General features: G+C 41.6%; 1 protein-coding gene across 2 annotated transcripts in view; it reads left to right on the forward strand.

The window, feature by feature from the left end:
- LOC117475889 (protein jagged-2-like) overlaps positions 1 to 25,658 on the forward strand; it is a 55,193-nt gene extending 29,535 nt beyond the window's left edge. Inside the window, exons 6-26 of one of the 2 annotated variants that reach the window (XM_034122261.1) lie at positions 3,739 to 3,869; positions 4,803 to 4,922; positions 5,055 to 5,168; positions 5,779 to 5,892; positions 7,661 to 7,774; positions 8,817 to 8,863; positions 9,527 to 9,700; positions 9,800 to 9,950; positions 10,059 to 10,223; positions 10,798 to 10,911; positions 11,498 to 11,611; positions 12,067 to 12,180; positions 12,370 to 12,489; positions 12,989 to 13,016; positions 15,226 to 15,311; positions 15,889 to 16,002; positions 16,136 to 16,251; positions 16,770 to 17,054; positions 18,328 to 18,459; positions 21,103 to 21,262; positions 22,442 to 25,658. In XM_034122261.1, the coding sequence (XP_033978152.1) occupies positions 3,739 to 3,869; positions 4,803 to 4,922; positions 5,055 to 5,168; positions 5,779 to 5,892; positions 7,661 to 7,774; positions 8,817 to 8,863; positions 9,527 to 9,700; positions 9,800 to 9,950; positions 10,059 to 10,223; positions 10,798 to 10,911; positions 11,498 to 11,611; positions 12,067 to 12,180; positions 12,370 to 12,489; positions 12,989 to 13,016; positions 15,226 to 15,311; positions 15,889 to 16,002; positions 16,136 to 16,251; positions 16,770 to 17,054; positions 18,328 to 18,459; positions 21,103 to 21,262; positions 22,442 to 22,947 (3,019 nt within the window). In that variant the 3' untranslated portion in view covers positions 22,948 to 25,658. The remainder of the gene's footprint in view (positions 1 to 3,738; positions 3,870 to 4,802; positions 4,923 to 5,054; positions 5,169 to 5,778; positions 5,893 to 7,660; positions 7,775 to 8,816; positions 8,864 to 9,526; positions 9,701 to 9,799; positions 9,951 to 10,058; positions 10,224 to 10,797; positions 10,912 to 11,497; positions 11,612 to 12,066; positions 12,181 to 12,369; positions 12,490 to 12,988; positions 13,017 to 15,225; positions 15,312 to 15,888; positions 16,003 to 16,135; positions 16,252 to 16,769; positions 17,055 to 18,327; positions 18,460 to 21,102; positions 21,263 to 22,441) is intronic. The other variant, XM_034122327.1, reaches the window with a different exon arrangement.
- The last annotated feature ends 228 nt before the right edge of the window (positions 25,659 to 25,886 follow it).

Consider the following 25,886-nt stretch of genomic DNA (forward strand, 5'->3'; position numbering starts at 1 on the left):
GCACACGCACACACACACACACACACACACACGCACGTATACACATAGCTGAGAAAAGAGAGAAGTGAACATCCATCCAAAATAAGGATACAAAAGTTGTTTGTTAGTTATGAGAGTCCATGTTAATCACGACGTGACATCATCAGTGTAGGAGAACAGTTGTAAGCGCAAAAGCTAGTTAGCATACATGTATATCAAAAACATTTCACTCAACAAGGATGATGCTGAAACTATTATACATTTCTAATGTAACTTCTAACCTGAAGTACCCTAAATATTGACAAATAATTTATAGTGTACTTACTGCGTCGTTATTTAGCTTTCAACTACATTTCAGAGTCATCACTAGAATAACATTTTGAAACAAATGCGTTTCTGACGTGAATTTTTGTGGCAAGCTCCAGAAAAAGATTCCCACAACTTGGCTTGTTTCTAACTCAATATAAAAGTATATAAGACTGATATCACACTTAAATTATGAGCAAAACTCAAAAAACCCTTACAGTAGGTAAACAAAACAATCATCCTTTTGTCACATTTTCCAAACAAATTATGTGAAAGTTAATATGAAAATGAAATGAAAAAGTGAAAGAGAGAAAAATAAAGCGACAGAAGGGCTAAAGAAAGAGAAAGCAGTGAGAAACAGAAAGGCAGAGCAGCAGCCTGGCAGAGGAAAACTAAAAGTGTGTGTTTGGTATCTTGTTTCTTACACACAGCGCATTCACAACCTACGCTCCCTCATGTGACACTACTAAACATGTAGCTAGGCAACAGCGGGCTAAGTCCGTCCGCTGGATTTGGGCGCGAGGCTTTCCTGTAAATTATTCAGCACACAAACACACACACACACACACACACACACACACACACAGGCCCCTCTACCCCTGCCCACCGTCCCGTCCTCTGGGTGTGGTTTGTCTGAGGGGCAGCAGCGGAGCAGGGGTTTGTGGGCAGGCGGGATATTTTGGGCTCCTGCTGGCCCCTTGAGGCCCCTCTCATTGATGGGACGGCAGCAGCCCAGCGACGGGGCTTGGGGTAATGCCACCCTTCGCTCCAAACCATTTCCCTGCTCTCCCACACTGCAGCCAGACAGACTGTCCACGCTGCTGCACCCTGACAGTGTGCAGGGCACCACCGCTGACCACAGTGCCGGACAGCCGCACACATAAACAATGTACGGCTCTGTCACACACACACACACACACACACACACACACACACACACACACACACACACACACACACACACACACACACACACACACACACACACACACACACACACACACACACACACACATAACTGGGCTTTTACTCACGCTGCGGTCAAACTGCAGTTAAGAGAGTTTCAGCTTACAAATTGTGCATGCAGCTAAACTGGTCGTGCATGCTTTGACATAAACAGATCTTTGTCATGGTTGCATTTTTATTATGTGATTTATTGATAATGAGTTCTTTATAAAGGAACTCCACCTACATACAAATGCCCAGCTATTGACAGGGTAATATTAGGTTCCCAGTTATAGAAGAAGATATATTTTAAAACCTGGATTAATAAACTAGGCAAGACAAGGCAAGTTTATGTTCATGACACATTTCAACAAAAGGCAATTTAAAAAGCTTCTATATAAGATAGAATAATACAGGTATACAATGCAAGAATAAAAGTGACAGTGCAGTGTAAGATATGAGTGGTTATTTGATTTATTGAAGGCAGCTGCAAACATAAAAGTCTTCAGCCTGGATTTAAAGTAGAATAGACTTCCTTTATTGTCATTGCACCAGGTAAAACCAAATAAAAATAACAACAATCCTGATAGAAGTAGTGAGAGTTGCACCTATATATGGAGCATAAAGAAAGGGACTGATACCGGGCAATACCCAGCATCCTGCAATACATTACAGCTCACTACAGAGCAGGACCCCAATGTTGTTTGGAGAAGTGTTTGGTCGGCATCCATTTTGAAGTGTTTGTGGATGGACATTGGTAGTGGAGGTGGGGGGGGGGGGGGGGCGTTTGCTCCCTAAATAGCTCCCCGACGGAGAAATGACAGGACAGGTGGGGCAAGGTTACCACTGGCCTTGGAATAACAGAGTGCTGCCATAAACCAACAGATTAGCTAACCCTGCGCTGGCCTCCCCTTCGAGACGTCAAACCCTCGTTCCACAAACCCCACACTCATTCCAAGTGTGACCCCCCCCCCCCCCCCCACACAGATACACTCAGGAAGAGGGCTGAGAGAAGATATGCAACACATGACACAAAAAACAGCATCTTAGCAAGTCATTTTTGTCCATAATTGAATGCTTAACATATTTTCTGAACATTGCTGAAACAACCAATATACCAATATAAGTGTATTGATAATCAATTAAATGAATGAAAAACAACAAAATACAGTTTTTACAATTTAAAGATGGACTTGTGAGGGAAATATTTTACATGAATTAAGAGGAATTAAGATAATAGAGAGAATAATCAATAAGTACATTCATCAGCTTCAGCCCTATGTTATATAACTAGTGAATAACTGGCATCTTAGCAACTCACTTGATTCTAGTGCAGGGTCTTATTCTTGGTAGTATGCACTTATTTCTAGAACGTTTTTGAAGAGAGAATTGCTCTTCCTGAGAAAGTTATTAGAGTTCACTTAAGGACATAATGACTTCATCACTATCAGCAAATAAAGTAAAAGATGAACTTGAATGACAGCACTTGATAGCATGTTAGGACACAAACACACGCACACACACGCAAACACACACACACACACACACACACACACACACACACACACACTCAGGAATGTCCCTGGCGCTGTGTGTCCTAAGATTAGGAGCTGCAGCAAACATGTCATTCACCTTGATGAAGACGTTCTGTCCGACAAATCACTGCGGTGACATTTAGCTGCCCTCCTGTTTTATTCTGGACTTTTCTACTAAACATGTTTCCTTCATCTAATCGCCTTCCCCTTTCTACATGACTTGAAAGCATTTCCCTTTTTTCCTGGCATCTCCAGCATTCCTCATGTTTACCAGGGGACGTTAAACTGGCACGCTGCCCGGCACCATGCGCTGCTCACACATTGTAAACGTATTAAATGACTTGTTTGTTATCGCAACGTAACTATCATTGTTTTTCATGAACAACATCCCCTGTGTTATTAAGTGCATATTTGTGCCTGATATCCCCTCAGGCTGGAGCTTTAATAGGAACACACTCTCACTGTGAGGAAAAGTCCTCACAGCCACTGGTGCACCCGCTGAACTCTATCCACTGATTTTACGGCTATCAATGCTGCCACAACATTCAAGTATTTCAGTGACCAAAAAACTGTGGAAGAAATACTTTATTTTTTTTTTGAATGACTGTTTTTAAATGCCTTTGTCTGAATGTCTTTCATTTTTGTAAAGCACCTTGAATTGCCTTGTGTTGAAAGTTGCTATATAAATAAACTTGCCTTGCCTTGCCTTGCCTTGCCTTGCCTTGCCTTGCCTTGCCTTGTTTCAAGGAGAAGAAGAATAAAGTTTCGTTTTTTCCTCGCAGGGAACTTTCCCTAGTTTGTGGTTTCAGATCTCTTCAAGAAAGTGTGAAAGAAATGTATTAAAAAGTGCTAATAGTGGGAAGGAAAAGGAAAGAATGAAAGATAGAAGAAGTACATTAAACTGCAGGGATTCCTCTCAGGTGCACATTATATCTCACTCTATAAAACTAACCCTCCTCCGCGCTGTGTTCAGGTGTAACTACGGCTGGCAGGGTCCGCTGTGTGACGAGTGCCTGCCGTACCCCGGCTGTGTGCACGGGACCTGCAACGAGCCCTGGCAGTGCACCTGCGAGAAGAACTGGGGGGGTCTGCTCTGCGACAAAGGTATTATTCAGCTGCATAATAACTACGTATATCTGTCTTTTGGATAACTATAAGTGCTGAGTCAGAGGCAACTTGCTTTGGATTATCAAGGATGTTTCACTTATGATCTAAAAGGCCTCTTCAGGTCATTTGGATAATTTATGGAGTTCATTATGGTATAAAATTGATTTGGTTTGTAGATTTAAAATACTTTTCTAGTGTTTTATACGCTAACTCTGAATGTTTCATAATTTATATCTTAGGTTTTCCAAAGCATGCTGAAGAAATTTAGATGGTATTAAATTGTTTTTGAACTTTTCAGACGGACATTGGTTTCAATTATTTTCCATTTGCATTGGTTGCATTGATGTAAAACATGTTCAAGATGTTATCCCTAAACAATAACTATAACAAAATTAATGCAGGCTTCATACTCACTGTGATAGATTTCAAAACTCATGCAACTTCCAAGAAGTACATTGAAACACGACAGTATGATTTCCAAACTCATAAACTCAGAGCTATTGTGCAGTATTTTTAATTTCCAGTAAATGGGCTAAACCTGCACAGCGCTGTCTTACGCCACATGCCGTTAGTGGCATGAGGTAACCGTGTGATTGGTCAAGATGCAGAAGTAGAAATTATGTTTTCCTGTAAATATGTTCTTACATTGTGTTCCTTGTAACCCACAATCAGATGTTCTGGAAGAAAAAAAGTGAAGTATAGCCTGAAAGAACAAGTTATTGTGTGTAACTGTTAAAGAGCACAGAGCTGCAGAATGATGACATGTGCAACATTTAAACTATATTTAGATTATGTTTTTTTATACATTTCCTTAGCTGTCAGATATCTCCTGCCCTAATTCTCCCTTTGTCAAGTTGCCTATTATTTGTTACCCGAGTGCTTTACATAGAAAAACACAGGAGGGTAAATTAAGTTTTTCTTTTCATCTAGATCTGAACTACTGTGGGACCAACCGGCCCTGTAAGAACGGAGGGACGTGTATGAACACAGAGCCCGATGAGTATAACTGCGCCTGTCCCGACGGCTACTCTGGCAAAAACTGCGAGATTGGTGAGACTATGAATTAAATTAACCAGCTTCAAAATCCAATTTTTTTTGGCATGTCACGTCCAAGGCAACGTTAGATATATCCAATTGAAGATTTACAAGCATTGCTAATTTGTTCTTAACTTTTCTCTGTAGCGGAGCATGCCTGTGTTTCCAACCCCTGTGCTAACGGAGGGACGTGCCATGAAGTTCCATCAGGCTTTGAGTGTCACTGTCCAGCAGGATGGTCCGGGCCCACCTGTGCTAAAGGTGAGGGGGCAATACAAAAATAAAACCTACAAATAATATGTGGTCTGTTCGGTTGCGCATCTATTTACTTCTCTCCAATCACTGCTTGATCGGGTTTTTGATTCTTAATATTCTTTGTAAAGAGCTTTGTGTTTGGGATTCAACTAAGTCAAAGTATTTAAAATATCAGAGTCTAAGCTACAATTTTGGACATTATTAAGGTGATCAAAATGTATTTCTTTTAATTTGGGGCTTCAATTGATATTAGGGCATGTATAAAGGTATTGACTAACAGCTTTTAAATAAGAAGTTTTTAAGTAAAAAAATATTGGTACATTCTTTTTAAATAATAGGATTTGTATTTTTCCACCAGATTTAAATCCCTGGCAGGGTGTAGGGTAAAGCCTTTATCTTTTAGTGGTTTTATGATGGATTTATAAAGTTAGGAGAGGAACTAAACAGGCTAATTTAGCAGCGACTTGCAGTGTTTCACCATCCCAGTGGTCTGATTTTAAGAACTTCCAAACTATCTGATGAGTATGCAAACATAAATCAATATCACCAGTGGTAGCTGGTGTGTGACATTTATAAACGATAATTGGCTTCAACATGAGTCTGGTTTATGTTTCAGACACAGACGAATGTGCCTCCAGCCCCTGTGCTCAGGGCGGGACCTGCGTGGACATGGAGAACGGCTTCGAATGCCTCTGTCCTCAACAGTGGACGGGCAAGACCTGCCAGATAGGTACGTCTCACTGAGTGGTTAATAAGATTAACCTTTTATATTTTGAGTAACTCGTTAGTGTACATCTGATCATTGCTTAATGTCACAAGGTGTACAGTATTTGAAAATCTGAATCTTGTAACAATTCTATAGGTTAAAATGTTTTATGATCTTAAACATTGTTGCATGTCAGGTGATCATTTGCTGTAATAAAGCCGATGTGTTCAGTGTGTGTTGCACGTAAAACGAATGCCCCATTTGCTTGCAGAGTTACAGCATATCTGGGTGTTTGTTTATGCCACTGTGTCGTTTAACCAGTAGTATTACTGCAGGAGGGCCACTAATTTCAAATGGGAGTGTGTGTTTGTATATATGCACGCCCAATGGACACACTCACTGGGTATCATCTGCAACTCGAGCCAGGTGACTTGAGAAAAGCTAAAAATAACATCCAGCCTGGCAACTGCTAGCCTTGGGACAAAATAAACGCTAGTGGGGGGGGGGGGGGGGTTATATTCGGCTCCAGACTGGGCGTAACGGGGTTGTATCTACGGTGAGGCGACTCCCCGACATAGTGGAGCCCTTACCCCTCTAAACCTCACCCAGGAAACACTTCATAACCTGTAAACACACGCGGGGAGCAACAGAAATGCTTTGGTTTGTGTTACAGATTCTGTAGAGTGCTTCCCCTTTCAGAGAACAGGGTGGTACCTGGGAGCGGGATGAGGAGGAGGGGTAGTGGGAGCAGGCGAGGCTGGGTTTTTGGGAAGGGGTTGGGGTGTTTAGTTTCAGGCCGGCCAACAGGTGCCGCTTACCTCCTGGGAGTAGTATTAATGCACTGAGTCGGTTTATAGTGAGGCGGCAGGGCGGGTGCGGCGATGGCTGCCTCTGAAACTGACCACTTGGAATGCCGCAGGTTGGCCTTCAGGGAATGCTATAGAGAGACATTAACCCCAAAGGAGGGGTGAGGATAGAGCAGTGGGGCGATGGACATGAAACCCAGTGAGACATAGAGTTCACCCTGTAAATGTTCTGGCAATTTTACATGAAAAAGACCTCGGGTAATGTACCTATAAAAGTCATGAAAGAAACCTGAGTTACACCAGACAGGCCACACCACGCACAGGCTCGAATGTGCCTATTAGACACTTGAAATGTTCCAAACTGTAAAAGCTATTGCATAATAATCATTTCTACTGCACAAGAAAATATGTTCTTCTGATGTCAGCAATTTTTTTAATGTAACTTCATTAAAGGTTATTGTTTTCCTCATGAGGAGGAAGAAGAGAAAGCTTTCATTGAGCTGCAAAGAAAGTTATTATACTAATGCATAGTTTCAGTCAAATACCGTAAAGGCATTGCAGCTCTTTCCAAAACAATCATTGAACAGTTCTGGAAAGAAAAACATTATTTTTGAATTACTTCAAGACAGGAGGACATGTGTGAAATTTCTGTAAACCACACCTGTCAAAGTATTATTTTGCATTGTATCGTATGTCGAAAGTCCTAACAATGATTTCAAAAAGTGTGATTCATTCTTGATGAAAAATGAGCAGCAATTTTCCAAGTAGGGTTGAGCAACATTAAAGATTTGGTGTTTGTGAGGGGCGTCAAAAGAAGCTCCCCCTCAAAAAAAAAGCAGTTTGAAGTCAGAGTTCAGAGACCTACCTTCTCCTCCTGTAATTTTAGAGTGTTTTACAACATGGAGCTATGCTTGGTGATGGGGCTTATGAGCACGCTCTCAGCTCTCTGATTCATTCTCTCTGTGTCTCTCGTCTCCATTTTGCAGACGTTAATGAGTGTGCGGGGAAGCCTTGCCACAATGCTTACTCTTGCAAAAACTTGATTGGTGGATATCACTGTACCTGCTTTCCTGGATGGGTTGGCCAGAACTGTGAAATCAGTCAGTATCTATCCAGAAAATTATACGTCTTCAGCCTCTTTCCTCCTACCTGTAGCGCATTAGCAGGAGGCTAGTCTTCTTGGCTGGCTAGCTTCTGTAGCACTAGCTTCTTCTCACTTCTCATTCTCTCTGAAAAACAATCATGTTTCTGGATTTGTTTTGTAGTATATAGTTGTAGTTTTAGAGGCATATCATGTTATACTAGAGAATACAAGCTGAACACTATATATTTAACCAAAATAACTTTCTTATTTAGTTAGCATTGAACATAGATCTACATGTTCCATAATGCATTGACAGAATGCTAATAGCCTTTTGCTAACAATGCTAGCAAAATTATCTAGTCTTAGCCTTTTTTATGCTAATTAGTAAAAAGCTAATTTGGCTCATGTGGACAAAAACAAATGTTTTATTACTTATATGATATATCTATATATATATATATATATATATATAGCTCTTCAACGGCTACCAAAAACATAGCCTAACTCGTAGTTGAATGCTGATCTAGTATGGTAAACAATGGCATTTTGATATAAAGCTTATGGTTAAAACCCACATAATGTATTATTGTTGAACGCTAGCAAAACGTAGCTTTTTCTTGTTAAATTCAAATGTTTAAGTTCTCATCAACCACAGAAACATGTTTTAATGCATCCCCATGGGGAAGTGCTAGTGCATTACAATGGGGTTAGTAAATGAGCTCTATTAATTCTCCTTTCTTTTGCTCTAAGGTGGCTGTTTATACCTGCCACACCCTGGCTTTACTCTTCCAAGCTATAAGACTTAACTGTTTGCTTTTTCCTGATTGATCTTTAAGAAAAAATCTTGAGGGGGTCGTTTTAACTTCTGCAGTGCATGTATGTTCTCGCTGCAACTCTTTACCTGCATCTGATATTTCCTCAGGCATGGATCACCTCACTTTGGTTGTATCTTCCACTACTTCTTCTGTAGCAGCTGCATGTTTCAGCACCTATTGCATGTTCCTCCTTCCATTTGTCCAACTCAAACGTGACGTTTTCTCTGTTTGTTTTCCTCTCAGATGTGAACAGCTGCCATGGTCAGTGTCAGAATGGAGGGGCCTGCAAGGTGAGATTCACAAATGTCAAATGTGGAGTTTTTTATAGCTTTCAAAAACACTGTGGTCTTTGTTGAACTATGCTATACAGCATATAGTTTGTTATGTAACATAACGCAGTAATGGAGTAAGAACAAGATTATAGATTGATCATCAAATAACCTGAACATAGAAGAATATCCTCAAGGGTAAAATGGTTTTGTGCCATATGACTTGCAATGCCTTAAAGGGATTTTCCTTTTTTAATATAGGTTTATAAGATGAGGGAATTGACAAGGTGATTTTAAAGAATTGCAACAACATGTTGATCGATAATCAGTGTTAAAAAAATGCATTAAAATGCCATATTATCACACTGGCATCGTTATGATTGACAAATTGAGTCATTGAGGTGAGTGGGCTTATTTTCAACTCTGTAATGCCATTTGTCAAATTCTAGCAACTGGGCAGAAATGTATTAATTGAATTGTTTTGGCTGTGATAGTTCCCAATATCCCCATATTTCTAAACTGGAAGAATGTTTGTGGATTTACATTTGCTGTTGCTTCAACAAAACAAGAACGTATTTCTTGAATGATATCTAACTTTTGAATCTGTGTACTTTTAATTATCTGCACCTGAGTGACATTTGGCAGCAGTGTTTATTAACTTCTCATGTTATTTTTGTTTTTTAGAAGGTGCCCCGAGGCTACCAGTGTGTTTGCCAGACGGGGTTTGAGGGTCGGCACTGTGAGGTTCAGAGGACCCGCTGTGCCAGCAGTCCCTGTAGGAACAGAGGGCGCTGCCAGGCCCTGATCGACGGCTTCATATGTGAATGCCCGCAGGGCTTCGCTGGTGCAACCTGTGAGGTGAGGACTAAATGCAGCTAGTGAAAAAACTGTTTTGTGCTTACAGCTATTTTTCCCTGTTTGTGACAACACCTCTACCTTCCTGTTTTCCCTCGGTAGGTGCAGAATGACCGCTGCAGCCCGAACCCCTGTCACAATAAGGCTCAGTGCCACAGTCTGGTGGGAGATTTCTACTGCAGCTGCCCCGACGATTACGAGGGCAAAACCTGCTCGGAGCGTAAGGACCACTGCAAGACCAACCGCTGTCAAGGTAATACACCTGGAAAAGCCTTTATCCATCATTTCTAAATATATTTGTGTTAATAAAGCACAAACTATTTGCCCTGCTGATCTTTTATATCACTTATTTCACCCCAAGTGATTGACAGTTGCACAGTTGCTGTGGCAACAAATGACACCCAAAAGCGGGTGTGGCACATCTCGTCCAATGTGTGCGGTCCCCACGGACGCTGCATCAGCCTGCCTGCCGGGAACTTCAGCTGCTCCTGTGAGCCGGGCTTCACGGGCACCTACTGCCATGAGAGTGAGTCATTAATAGCTACACAGACACACCACACACACACTATATTTATCATCAGTTTCCATCACAGGGCACCACATGATTATTACGGTATATCCTACTCCGGTTTCAGTAATTATAACTCTTAGTTTACTTTATACAGATAAACAATAAACACAAAGCAAATCAAAAGGAAAACATATGCAGGAAAAGGCTGGAAAATAATTTTGCATCTGATTCCATTGCAGTTTTCGGTTGGTACCATTACATAATGCTTTTGTATGTTTGTGATACTGTACACAACAAACTCATCTATTTTCTCTTATTCTCAAAAAAGCTGTTAGTAGTGGGTGTTATTTTATTTATATATATTTGAGACATATGCTGAGTCTTATTTATCATTTGAACAAAATAACAGTTTTTCAGACAGCATGATTAAAAACTGAGCGCACGGCAACCTTAAATGACAGAAAATGCAGGACAAAACCCAAGAAAATGCAAAAATTCGATTGATGCTTTTCAAAAATACAAAAACTTAGCCAAATAATTGTTTTCATAATTTCACATGTGTAAATATCTGTCCTTTCTCTGCTTGCAGACATTAACGACTGTGCGTCCTCCCCCTGTAAGAACAGAGGCACTTGCATCGATGGGATCAACTCCTTCCAGTGTGTTTGCCCAAACGGCTGGGAGGGTAATCTATGTGATGTTGGTAAGTGTGTGTATGAGTGTGTGTCTGTTAGTGTGAGAACTGGGTTTGTTGGGGTTAGCAACAGTACAGGCATGTGAACGTTGGAAAATAGCCTTGTTAAGTCATGCTGCCTGTGAGTCAAATACTCTGGGAAAAATTCCTCACTAGCCTCTAGCAGCAGAGGAACAATCAGCAGTCTGGGAAAAATATGGATGACGATTCAACCTAGTGTTTTTTGGCATGAAAGGCATCAGAAAAGTGTGGTAACTAACCCAGCTGAATGATTCTAAATACAGTGGAAATGGAGTTGGAAAGTGTGCCAGTTTGCAGATGACACCATCACGTACATTCATGTTTAGAGATGGTCTATATGAGACCTATAAACAAATAGGTCTCATATAGACCATCTCTAAACATGAATGTACGTGATGGTGTCACCTGCAAACTGGCACACTAAAACTAGTTAAAACTAGCCAAACTAATATAACTCTGTCAAGTTTTTAACAGGTTTATCTCATGCTTCAAGACATGAAGGCTCTGTGTAATCCCGACACAATCATTATACGATCAATAACTAAAATAATCCCATTGCTCGACTTTGTTCCAGATGTGAATGAGTGCAACAGGAACCCCTGTCAGAACGGAGGCCAATGTGTGGATCTGCTCAACGACTTCTACTGCAACTGTGTGGACAACTGGAAGGGAAAGACCTGCCACTCCCGTAAGTCTTTTAAAATCAACAAGTACTGCTAATTCGCCAGTGACTACATGTTTTCTTTTACATTTCTTTGTAAATGGTGTTGTAAAAAAATGAGGAAACATGTGCATGAAGTTTAAACAGGCATTTTAGCCGAATGGTGTGTTATGAAATAAAATAGCTGCTGTTTAGGAAAAAGGCTATTTAACTATCAAAGTACAGCAAAAAGGAAATGAAAGCCTGTGACACTGTTATAATGCAACTTTGTTCTCAGTACCATCTTCTCCAACATGTCAGGTCTCATAGTGTTTTATGACCTCAGCTTCTCCTTTCTGATGCATGATGCCGTCACCTGCTGCTGTGTGGGCTTGTTCTCTCCGCCCTGCCTCTGATCTCTACTTTGAAGCTGAAGTAATCACTAATCATCACCCTGGCACCGATTTCAAAAGTGTAACATTTATACCCATCGTTTTCTTTAGGTGAGAGCCAGTGCGACTCCAGCACCTGCAGTAATGGAGGGACGTGTTATGACCACGGAGACTCTTTTCTGTGTAGCTGTCCCTCAGGCTGGGGTGGCAGCACCTGCAATACAGGTAGGCATTCAGTGTTCTTAGCTCACTCTCATTATTATGTTATGGCTTTGCTAATGGTAGTGTAATAATAATATATGGTCCCGCAGAGTTACGATCTGTGAGACTAAGTGAACACAGGCGCTCCCATTGTGGGGTGGTCAGAAGGAAAAACAAATTAATAAACAGGATTTCTATGGTTTTGTTTTTTAGCCAAGAACAGCACATGTGACTCCCGTCCATGTGAGAACGGAGGGACATGTGTCGGAGGAGGAGGAGACGCCTTCACCTGCATCTGCAAGGACGGCTGGGAGGGAGCCACCTGTGCACAGAGTATGTCCCTTTTTAAAGAGGCCCGTTATGGCAGTATGAGAAAAATAAAGAGCTTTTTGAACATTAAAGCTTGGACACATGTCACAGAAGAGGCACAAAATACAAATATGAAACATGAAAAAGGCCAAATTCGAGTCCATGGATGAATATTTCTATCCTTGAGAGCGTCAACCGACAAGTCAAGACAGTTGCATGATTGCAGAGTTGCTTGTCTTCTCATCAAAGCGGGGTTTAATCTACTTAAACAAAGGACTTTGGCATCCGCATATCATTTTGTGCCAAATTAGATCATTCACAACTTTCCAATAAATTGTAGTTCCCTGTCATTATTATTTATTGGATGCCTGAGAATATTCATCAATGCGCTACCGCTTCTGTTTTTACAACCTCACATGCACCTTCAACTTGTAATTTAAACAGATTTATTGTCTGATTTAGAGGAAATTATCCAAACCGGTTTTGGCTGATTGTCATTCGGTCTCTCTTCTTTCTTTTGCAGATGTCGACGACTGCAATCCGCATCCATGGTAAGACTATTTTCTTTCATTGTTTTACTTGATTTTTAGAGCACACATGCAATATTATCACCTATTATTGGTTGCAGATTATCATGAAATGTAGACGTCTGAAAGACATTCATTGAGGGCTTTTAGCTGGAGTTTTCTTGCATGGTTAAAAAAAAAAGAATTAGCCCTATAACAACCTTTTAATGATCAATCAATCAATCAATCAATGTTTATTTACATAGCCCAATATCACAAATGTTACATTTGTCTCAGCGGACTTCACAGTTTGTACAGAATATCAGTATGACAATACGACACCCTCTGTCCTTAGACCCTCACATCGTACAAGGGAAAACTTCCAAAGAAACCCCACAGTTTAAAGGGGAAAATGGGAGAAACCTCAGAGAGAGCATCGTAGGAGGGATCCCCTCTCCCAGGACGGACAGACGTGCAATAGATGCCGTGTGTAAATGATGATGTCAAACTACTTTTGAATCATCAGCAATGCATTGCTTATTACCTGTTTTGGTATTGATTACGATTTAGTTTCCACTGTTATCTAAATGTCAGTTAAACTTGACCTCAGTTGATCCTGGGAATGGATTCATCTGAAGCCTGGACTGCAGCCCCCAGGCGTATTGACTATTTATCAATGTTGCGTGCGGCAGCTGTAGGAACATCACCTGGCTTGGGTCTGGCGAAACTCTAACATTAAGAGATTTACTGTCTTGTTTTGGAAAAATAATAGAGAGCATGTGAGTAAGTACATATTTTCCCATCAACTCATACACACAACCTACTACAATTCTGATTATACGCTCCCAATTTTCCCTTTGACGATTAAAATGCAAAAAAAGTCTCAAATCTTTGCTTTCCAAATTTGTGCAATGTCAATTTAAAATGACACTTATTTTCATATTCTTGAGGGTTTTGGTAATGCATCAACTTGAATTTTAAGAACTTGTCATTTGTATTTGTATTCGCGAGATAAAAATCACCAAGTGGAGAACTGCTGACTGCTTCTCTGGATCAGAGAGGCTACCCAGGACAAAAGCCACCCTATTCCTCCCCCATTTCTCTCCTCCTCACCCCCCTCTCCAATGACTGACAGGTGGATTAGTGGAGGTTTTGGTTCTTAAAGGAGGGGGTAGAGTGAGTGTGAAGAGGAGCCCCTCTCACTATTCACCGGCCTCGACCTGGGGGTAGCTGTGAGGAGTGGAGGTGTTTGGGAGGGGGTCTCAGTATGTGGTCAGCAGGGATTTACATATGAAGTCTGGACATTGATCAGGGATCAGCTTCAGGCTGCTGACACTCAGAGTCTCTGCAGGAGAAAAGTCTGGTAGATTGTGTAGCTCAGGGGGAAGAACGTGAGACTAACTCCACCTGTTTCTGACCTCAGAGGCTTAATATGGCTTTACAGCCGCTTGTAGTGGTGTAGATGTTAATGTAGTACATTCTGGGTCAGTGTGGAGATGTTCACCAAAGAAAATAAATATCCAGTTTATTCACTTTCCCACGGAAGAGGATTAGGGCCTCACGTTAAAAAATGTTGAGAACCAAAAGTTAGTATTTTGAGATTTAACTGAAAAAGAGATCTACATTTATTCTTTTTGCATTATTTTTCCTACAAACTGGTTATTTTTGTATACGTTTGTTTTTAAGGATTTAAAGCTGAAGTTATCATAGGGAAATGGGTCAAGAGCTGGCACAAATGATAAGTAACCTCTTCTATTAGATCATAGTTATAAAGCCAAGGGATATTATGTTGGTGAATTCTTAACATTGGTCTTCATATGGAACTTTTGACACATTTGCGATTCCTTGTGAACTCCTTTTAAGGGATTATTAGAAATGAGGCAACGTAAACTTTTGACTTTATATCACTCAGCTCAGAGGGCCGGATGAGACATAGTTAAATGTAAGTGTTCACAACATGTCCACAGGACTTTTGGTGAAAAGGAAAATCCACTAAATGTCAAATATCAGTCAGCAGTGAGCTATCTTTTTATTTGAAGTGAATTCGAGGCAGACGTCAACACCACAATCAGTGTTTCCCTAGAAAGGACGTCAACTGATGGACTTGATTCATAGCTTAGCATAAAGCATGGAGCATGAGAAGGCTTTAGACATTAGAAGAAACTTAATGTAGGAGTTGTACTGTTTGAGCTCACTGTGAACCTCAGGTTTTGCAGCAGCGGTGAATTAATGTTTCTTTTGTTTCTTTCTGCAGCTACAACGGCGGCCTCTGCGTGGACGGTGTGAACTGGTTTCGCTGCGAGTGCGCCCCGGGATTCGCCGGACCGGACTGCCGCATCAGTGAGTCCCTGGGAACCGGAGGGGGCGTGTGCAGGGGTCAGGTGGGCGGGGGGTCAGAGGTGAAAGGCCGCGGCGGGGGAGCGTGAGCCGATTGTTTCAGGGCGGCAGATTAGGAAGCCTTTTAGGAAGACGGTCTTAACCTCTCCCCTCTGCGCTGAGCCCGGGTCAGAGCTGAGGTCCGTCAGACGGGTCAGTGCGCTCTCCCGCGGCCTTCTGGGAGAAATCTCTTCAGAAAGGCCTTTTCAGAGCCAGAGTGTCATCCAATTGATGCGTTTCAAACCAAACTGCAATAAACCCATTGTGTGAAGAAAGATCCTCTGAGTTCCATCACTCATTGAAGATATTTGAATATCACATTGAAATCTCTCAAAGCTCAGATTTTTCTCGGCTAAAGAGAAATACTTGAAGGAGATCAATGCATTAAGACCTGTGTGAATTGTAAAAGATAGGATATATAGGGACTAAGAACTCTTCCACATCTTTTTCGCTCTGTTTATGGATCAGTCTTGAGTTTCTTCCTCATGATTACTCTGTATTTTGGACTGCATATTTTAAAATGTATGTTTTCTTTCTACAGACATCGATGAGTGTCAGTCGTCTCCTTGTGCCGAAGGTTCAACCTGCATGGATGAAATCAACGGATACCGCTGTGTCTGTCCTCCAGGATACGCCGGACCTCGCTGTCAGAAGTGTGAGTACCATGAGTCTCAATCACCCATTTATACTGTTTGGTAGATTTCCTGGAGTACCTTGGGTACATAAAGAAGAGGATTGACAACCGAGTCTCTTCCTTTTGTTCTGAAACTCTCCTCTGTTCTCTCCAGTCATCGGACTCGGGAAGTCGTGTCGTCACGCCGGTCTGCAGTTTCCTCACGGCAGCCGCTGGGATGAGGAGTGTAACGCCTGCCAGTGTGTCAACGGAAACGTGCACTGCTCCAAGGTAAGGCTCACAGCAAAGACTGTTTATTACCAACGTGATAATGTTGGTAATAAACCTTTGAATGTGGTTATAAAAACTAGCAATACACATATAGACTTAGAGCAACCCATCCAGGGACTTTCCCCTATTCGCCAATCCTTTCAAAAGATTATTTATCTACATGGAGCACAAGTATGATGCTCAGTCAGGCAAACAATTAAGCAATGTCATTGGAGATCGATGATCGGCGTTAATATATAGTCACATTAAAAGCAATAGGGGATCGATGTCCTGTCAGTCTGCGGGCTGATGAGTGGCAGGAAGCAGGCTCTCACTTAAACTTGGATTTCCTTGGCTTTTCAGTGTTTTATGCAGCATCTACATTCACCACTTTGACTTTGAACCAAACAGCAGCTATCTCTGACAATTGACGATGACCTCATAAGCATCATAAGTGCTTCCCACAGACGTACAGAATCGACTTATAAAAGATGTTTGAACCCAGTGACAGCAGTGTCTGACTGACCGTGCTCCCCCAGGTGCGATGTGGCCGTCGGCCCTGCCTCCTCCCGAAGGCTCCTCCTCCTCCTCCTCCTTCTCCTGCGGACTCAACCCCCCCGCCCTGCCCCGGCGGTCACGAGTGTGTGGAGCATCAGTTCCTCACCTGCTTCTCGCCGCCCTGCCACCAGTGGGGTGTGTGTTCTACGCCCGACCCCCCGACACCCCTACACACAAAGTGCGAGCCCAACAGCGGTTACCAACAACAGCTCGACAACAGCTGCGCTCGCATCACCCTCATCTTCAAGAAGGACAAAGTGCCGCAGGTAAGGAGCTGTCTGTTTGTTGGATACAGAAGTAAAGTTATAATTGTAATATCTTGTAAGATCGGTTTTGGACTACGGGTCAGACTTAACAAGTGAATCGTGAGGAGGATTAGTCCATGCAATTTTTACATTTTATACCCCAGAAAATGTATCAAATGAATTAAGTATGCTCGGTCATCAATAATGGCAAAATGCATTTATTAGCATTTACAAGTCATTCACACACTGTGTGCTCAGGGGGACTAACATTTATACTCATTCACACACTGGTGGCCATGAAGCAGTTTGGGGTTAAGTACAGTACAGTACAGTATGCTGGGAATCGAACCACTGACCTTCTGATTGGAATACGACGTCTCAAAGCCACAGCTGCCATATAACATTAAAGAAATAGCGCTTTGTGCATGGAAATACTTGGGCGAGTTCTCAATGAGAGAAAAGTCTGAAAAAAAGTCTGAAGAGACAGTTGCGAAACCACCAACGCGCCTACAATCCAATCATCAAGTAATCTTTCATCCATGTTGATGTGTCATGTCATAACATCACATTTGAAATCATTCTCCTCCCACCCTGCATTGTTAACATTTGATAATTGCTGGATTGGTAGAAAATGTGTTGAGATATGTTCTTGTTTGAATCTGCAACCGCAAACACACACGTGTCATTCCTCACTGTATTCAGATGAGGGCCTATTTTTGACTCCGTTGACAGATTGTCTCATTTTATAAATCCACACATCATCAAACCCTACCACGCAGCATGTAACTCCTCCATGAAGATGTTTGGAGGCTGAGAAAACAAATCATTAAGGGAAGAAAAGTCTGTGAAGCTGCAGATTTTTATCAGATTTGGATCCTGGATCTCCTTTCTTGTTGAAGAATACAAAAATTTGCCAATTTATGGAGGGAATAGACTTTAACTGCAGCGAGAGAAAGTCCAGACACTTCCAGTTAAAGTGGCAGATGTGCTCTTCCATGAATGGATCCTCTCTCTTGTTAGTCAACATGGTGTTTTTGTTGTTTACTACTCTATCACGAAACGTTCAATGGCGTCCCTGCAGGTCTGAATGAAGTTTTATGAATGGAAATGAATCGGTTCCTCTGAAGAGATACTGATCTGAGATCTGAGCCACAGTCTCCCCGGGGAGGATATTATAAACGTCTGCATCTGAAACAGACTTAGGAGGAATTAGAAGCTGATTGTTCCTCGCCAGCAGCGCAGATACTAATCTGTTTTATCTGTGTGTGTGTGTGTGTGTGTGTGTGTGTGGCAGGGCACCACTGTAGAGAACATCTGCTCGGAGCTGAGGTACCTCCCGGTCACTCAGACGCTGGCGGAGGAGCGGGCGCTGCTCATCCTCTGTGACCTGTCCTACTCCAACAGCGACGCCGTGGAGGTCGCAATGGTGAATATTACACACACGCACACACACACACACACACACACACACACACACACACACACACACACACACACACACACACACACACACACACACACACACACACACACACACATTGACATAGTAGGGTATTGATCCAAAAAAAGGTTTTTCTTTGGTGGTACTCTTTTATTTTAGAAGGTTTCTAGATTGCATGCATGGTCCATGATCTTTCTGGGTTTCATGTACATTTATTAAGTGATATAAAGTCTACAATTTGCAACCTTGAAAAAAATAAACACTATTATTAATTTTTAACGATATTACTTAAAAATGAACTTAATATAGTTATTCATCAGGACGGAGACTAGCAGCTTATGCTAATTACAATGTGCCTTGGAAATAGCATTAGCTGCTAGCTTAAGGCAACAGGTTGAGCCCTGAGTCTTATAAGAGCATCGTTTCTGGTGTCTTACAACTTTGGGCTTATTTTCATAGTTCCCATTTTCAACACAGATTTAGAAGCTGCCTGTCACTTTCCCTCTTTTCTTCTCCCACCCCCAATCACACTTTATTTGTCACTGCAAATTGCTTCCAGAGGATTCCAGTAAAAACCAAACCTTTTCTACTTCTGAATCCGTCTTCTTTGTTAAAAAAAAAAAGGAACAAGAAAGGAAGAACAGGAAGAGACAGAAAGAGGGAGAGGCGTTTGAAGCTTTCTAAACACATCTGGATGAGATTTAGCGATTCTGTTGGGACACCTTGCTGATCTTCGTCTCTCTCTTCTTCTTCTGTTTTCTGTTTCTCCTTACCTTTTTCTCTGGTGCTGTCTCTTCTACTTTCTTTCTCCTCTTTTCTCTGTCTTCCCTTATTCTTCCTCGCTCAGCCACCCATACTCGGGGGGGGAAATCAGTCACCTCGGGGCTCTAAGCTTTTAATGGATGGGATTAGCTCTTGCTCCTCTGATGTTTGCAGGCCTGTTTTGAGCGACAGATACAGGAAAAGGAGTGGCCAACCTGACATCCACCCAAACCCCACAACAAGGCTTTCATATAATAAGAAAAAAAACTCACTCCCACTCGCTGGCGACTCGTGTTGCAGCAAAATGTCAGCCCTCATTTCAAAGTGTGGAGGAAATCTTTATAATCCAGCCCCGCAGATTGTGGCCATTTTTGGTCCATTTATTCTCTTCTAAAGGCTCTCCGTGTGTTTGTAAACGCCTGAAATGCTCTGTTGCGAAGCCTTGAGTGCTTCAATATGTCTCAGTGTGTGTGTGGGGGGAGGAATGAGGAGCTTTTTCATTATTCAGGGTGTCACAATGTTCTTTAACAAGGCTTGATACAGATGTATCAGCTTTTAAGTCTTCAAAGTTTACTAAAGATTTTAAATGAAAGTTTGGTCTGATTCATCAAATCAAATAACAAACAAACTTGAATCATTAAGTATCTTAGAAAAAGTAGGTGTGTGTATAAAAGCTCCAATGTTGTCCGAAAATGACTAAAAACACTTTGCACTCTGGGACATTTTCCCTCTTTACCGTAATCACACCATAGCAAATATGTCAATGCTAATTAAAGTAGTATCATTATATTCAAGTATGTAACCCAATCCCATATACAATGCCCTGCTGCATCAAATACACACTTGAGCAACATATGTGGATTAATCCGCCGCTGAAAATAGTCCCAAACAAATAAATAAAATTTTCAATAACAAAGTAGGAGCCAGCTAATTTTAGTTTTTTTATGCTTATATGATACAGTATACAAATAATACAAAAATATCTATTTAAGTATCAAAGTATCCAATTTAGTTAATGATCATTTTGATCCTCAGTGCTACACACACAGTCGGCAGTATAGTAGGATACTCAGCGTGATGTGGCCTGTCAATCACTCAGGGGGCGGGCCTAGAGGTGTGTGAATGAGCTGCTGATTTTCTCAGGAGAAGAAAAGAGGAGTGTTCGTCCCCGGCCGAGCGGGGAGCACAGCTGGCCTGTTCTCTATTGTTTGTCCTAATTGAACTGCACAGCATACAGCTAATCCCCCTCTGCCCCCCCCCACCTCCTGCCTGCTCTCACCCTCAGCACCTTATTAGGCAATTAACTCCACCCTCTGTGGTCTCAGTGGGGGGGGGGTTCCGCAGCCTGCCAGATGTTAGGATGGGAATCTCTTTTATTCTGACGGATGAATGTGTGTTTTTCCTTCTCTCTCTCTCTTGTTGTTCTCCATAGCCTCAAGCAACACTGACCATTTGGCAAATAGGCTTTATTTTGATTTCCCTTCTGCACTGAATCTGTGCTGTCAGCTGATCAATCTGTGCTGTCACTTTCTTCACTGAACCTAGTCCCTTTGCAATTTTCAACCACTACCTACCAATCGCCTTTTTTTGATTATTGCTAAATGTTCTTTTTAAGTAACCACACAGTTTTAGGGCAACATGTGGCACACTGTAACAATCTATCAGATGCTCCAAACTAACTGAAAACAAGCAGTGTATCTGAGAGAAAGGACTGTTTGTTGCATGCTAATGGACCATACAAAACCACCAAATTAACATTGCCTACATATTCTCCCAGAAATGTGAAAACACTTGAGTTTTTTTTTACCATGTGGAATGCAGTGCAAAACAAATTGATTCCTGACCTCCATCTTTCTGTCTCTGCAGTCCTTTGAGCAGGACGGCCGGTCCAGTGACGCTGATCGTGGACAGATCCAGAAGGCAGCCAGCTCCATCATCAGCGCCCTCTCCAAACGCCACAACAGCACCGTCATGATGGCAGTGGTGGAGGTCAAGGTGGAGATGCCGGTGGAGCCTCCGCCTGTTGGTGAGTCACAGATCCCTGATTTATATATGAAGATTATTTAAATAAAAAAGGACGTATAATGCTAATTTCCAGGTTCATATTTGTATTTTGTGCCTCGACTGCACATGTGTCAAACTCAAATCAGGCCCTTGGTGGATTTAATTTCGGCCCGCAGTATAATTTTTAATTACTATTAGATCTGGCACGCACACCTTCACTCAATCCTGAGGGTTACCTCAGCTCAGAGCCTGACCCCAAACATTGATGAACTTGCACCCAAGATGAGATGCCAAGTATCTGGCTTGAACTAGCATCACAGAGCAGCAAACTGAGTTTCAATGGATGTTTCCTTCTGCACTTTCTTTCTTGCGACAACAGGGCATGTTTGGTTTTTTCTTTGAGGGAAATAGTTTTTTTGAAGCTGTTGTTGGCCTGTGGAAAAATGTAATCATAAGAAATGACTCTGCAGATAGAGCCATAAGAAATGGATGCAACTGATTATTTAATGTTGTTTTTATAGGCAATAATTTAAGCTTTGTTAGTTCCAGGTTTAATATATGCAATAAGTTCATTTCAATACGTTTTGCAATAAACATTGAACCAGTCCGGCCCTCGACTAGTACCGATTTTTAAATTTTGGCCCACTGTGTATTTGAGTTTCACACCCCTGATCCACTGTGACATGTTTACATCCTTTAATGTTCAAACAGCTCTTTATTTTTCTTATACTGCCTGTGCTGCAGCACCTCTTTTCACCCTCTGTCTGAAACCAGAGCCTAGTCTGCTCTGATTGGTTAGCTGGACGGCTCTGTTGTGATTGGTCAACCGCTTAGAGATGTCCCGCCTCTTTGCCTATCACGTACAATGTGTTGGAGCGCTAGCCAATAAAAGCCAAGTGTTACATACTGATGTCACTATGTCCCAGAAGTAAACAGATTAGTCAGAAACTCCCTCTGTAGGGAACACAGGGATGTTAGCCTTTGCAGACCATTAACATGCATCCTATAGAACACACTAGAGGAAAGGGAAAACCCCCAAATCATAATAGGGCCTCTTTAATACTTTGGGGGTGGAAGGTTCTTGGTGTAAATGCACTTTTTTAGCATGTGTTCAAGCCTGTTGAAGACAAACAGGGTCAAGTACTCTTTATTTCCTACAGAGAAATATTCTTCTAACGTGTCCTTTGACTTCATCCTGCAGGTTACCTGGTCCCGGTGCTGTGCGTGGTCTTCAGCCTCCTCTGGATCTTCTGCATTGTTGTTTGCGTTTGGTGGACGCGCAAGAGGAAGAAAGAGCGCGAGAGAGCGTCCCGATCCGAGGACACGACGGTCAACAACCGACTGGAGCCGCCGCGGAGCAGCGCCCCCAAGGACAACCGCGACAAAGACATTCAGTACGAATGCAAGAAACTGATGGGCCCGTGCGACGGGGCCGAGGGCGAGGAGGAAGGGGAGCAGGAGGGGGAGCAGGAGGGGGAGCAGGAGGAAGACGAGGAGCTGGGCATGGGGGAGAACTGTCCGGCTCTAAAATGCCCCACAGCGGGGGCGCAGGACAAGGGGCTGATGGGTAAGGGAGGGGTCGTCTGCACGTCTCGCAGCGCTCCGGTCAAGGCGCCGCACCGGACAGTGTACAGCCCCAAAGACAACCGCTGTAAAAACCTGAACGCAGCACAGCTCAGCGAGGACATTAAAGACCACTATGTATGAACACCAGGAAAAACTGCAATGTCTTCAGAGACTTTTAGACTCTCAAAAGCACCAAAAGTGAAGATTACAGATGCTTTCATTTTCTATTTTTGTTTGTCACACCTTATTTAACTCCTTTGTCTGCCGCACGGATGCTTATTTTACCAAAAAAACAAACCAAAAAAATACAGAAAAACCAACAAAAAAAGACTCGGAAAATAAACATCACAGCTTCTTCTGGATTTTGTCACCACTCTGTTGGAATCAAGGATAATTTTCTTTTCACATTGTTTAAAAACTGTTTTCCACTCATCAGAAGTGACGCTTCCCTTTTTCTTTCATTTAAACCTCGGAGATTTAACAGATCATCGGCTGGCAGCTGTTAACATTATTTTAATGTTTGGTGCTTTCGGCTCCTGTCTGCCTTAGCCCACACCTGCGGGCCTTTTCTACACTGTCTTCATATCATGTCTTTTTATAAAACAAAACTAAGAAAAAAAAGATTTTATATACTTTTAAGTCCTTGAAAGTTGGCACAGAGAATCCACTGTATCATACCTGGCATGAGCATTTCTTTGTTTACATTCATAAACATCTTTTCCATTTCGTGTTAAGACTTCTTACGTATATCCTTTTTAATAATTATGTCATTGCCTTCTGCCGGTCTCCATGATTTTTCAGTATTTGCTTTGGTAGAAAAGTGCCTTCAGCCCTATTTCTTTTCTTCTTTTCTCCCCTCCTATAGATGTTATGCAGAATTTAAATACATATAAAGGGAAAGATGTCCTAGTTACAACTCTCTAACGCAGTAAAAGTTATTTTCTTTGCGATGTACATATGTAAATATGAAGAAATGGCTGTGTATATTTGAATTCAGTAACTTAAGTGATGCTTTGTATCATAGTTATTCTAACTTTTTTTTTTCCGTGGTTGTTTTTTTAATGATGTCATTCCGTTTCTGAGTGTCTGTTGACTCTACGAAAGGTTTTATACAGATTTTCGGACCGTGTCCAGGGTCCCGTTGAATCAAGAGCATCAGTCTGAAAAGAAAACAGATCATGATTGTTTGTCTGTCTGTGTTATGGTTATTTGTTACAGCTGTTGAGAACACAAATACAGAGTTTGTTAAGCGTGTCACTATCAATGTGAGAGGTTGTCAGGATCTGAGTGGGGTTCACTAAAGAGCTGATAAAGCTCGGTGTCAGTCAACTTTTGGAAACTCCTTTCAATTCATTAGAAACTTGTTTTAACCCCTTAAATCAGAATTCCCCTTAAACTGCAGGATTCACTTTTCTATAACAGCTATTTATGTTTTAGGTTTCTGAAAGTCCTTACAACTACAAATGTCTTATGGGCCACCCTTCATGCAATAATCCACCTCTTTAAACCATTTCATTCTTATTAAACCGTCAGAAAGTAATATAAATGTCACTAATTTCAACGTTTTTTCAAACGTTCAAAAAATGATGCTTTAGCTGCTAACACTGAGATTTCTTTGGAAAACACTGTTGGTCTTTTCCACATTTCAAGCTATGTTCACATCCTATGACTGTGTGTAAATAATTATTAACACACTGTTAGCATCCGGTTCAATATATATATAAAGCAACAGCCAGACCCAGCTGCAGCCAACAGGCCAAATTTCACGTTCCCTTTTAACTATTTTTATTTTAAAATGAAGAATGCTAACGGCCTTTCCAAAAGGGTAGAATATCAATCATTTCTTTGGCTTTGAAATTATGCTTAATTGCAGAAATTGAACTGGTTTGTTTCTGCACTTTTTTGTCCAAATCTACGATGTAAAGAGACTAGCTTTGTCCAAAATGACTCCCTCCTTTAATTATTTGACACCAACTGTTCCATAGTGATATATTGAACACATTTCAGAGACACATTTAACACCCATTTAAAGCTTAGAGCTCTGCTTCAAGTCGCCTATTTCATTTCATGTTTCCATTTTAGGACACCAAATGGCACAAGAACACTAAAGTAGCCCTGTGCAAGAGATTCAGGTCTTAAACCGGCTCTGATGCATTTTTCAATCCACTCTTACGGGTCACAGGGTCCAAACAACGTAAAAGCACTGCTGTCAGTCTCTCTCTTCTTAAGCCTGCTCGTACTTCAGTTATAAATTCACTATTTTACAGTCTGTTGACAGTGGAGATGCCATGCAGGGCAGCGGGGTGTTTAGTGAGTATGAAAACCCTTGTTGTGCCGCGCCCCCCCCACCCCTACTTAAGTGCCCTATTGCACGACACTGAACCCCCCATCACTGACAAATCAGAAGGTGTGAGGTTTTGAATGGACTCGCAGTGGATGAGTGTGAATCCTTAATGTTACTCCCTGTTAAGCCCCGCCTCTCCTTCTGTTTGTATTATGGTCTAATGAAGGGAACAAGTTGTGTTGTTGTTGATGTTGTTGACTGTTGTGCTTGTCGTCCAATGTTTGTAAAGAGTCTGTTTCTGCACTAAGAACACACAGGAGAAGAGAAACTTAAAAATTAAAATAAGTCAAATGTTGTCACTACATTATGTTTTATGATTTTGTTACAAATCTGATGCAAATCACGTAAAACCCAAATTCATATTCTGTTGGTAAATCTTCTGAATGGGCAGAACATTGTAATTATTTTGTACAAAATTTGGTAAAAGTCTTGGTTTGTTAGTGGAATTTTTTTTTGTTTGTTCTTAGAACAACCCTATTATTTATTAAAGTATTTTATACCAAGTTCATTTAGCTTTGTCTCGTTTTTTGTGTTAACATATTTCAACAATGTTTCTTTAGCAACTGACCCTTTACAAAGCCCCGCCCCCTTAGTTACTGTTGCTATTCCGACCAAGATTTCTCTAGAACTTTGTATGCCATTGCCGATGGCAATGATAACTGTGGCAGATTTATCTTTATAAATGTGTGACCACCTTTTTCCTACAAAGATGGACACATTTAAGCTAGTTTTCTAG

Source organism: Trematomus bernacchii, unplaced genomic scaffold, assembly GCF_902827165.1.
Source record: "Trematomus bernacchii unplaced genomic scaffold, fTreBer1.1, whole genome shotgun sequence".
In the NCBI taxonomy this organism is placed as follows: domain Eukaryota; kingdom Metazoa; phylum Chordata; class Actinopteri; order Perciformes; family Nototheniidae; genus Trematomus; species Trematomus bernacchii.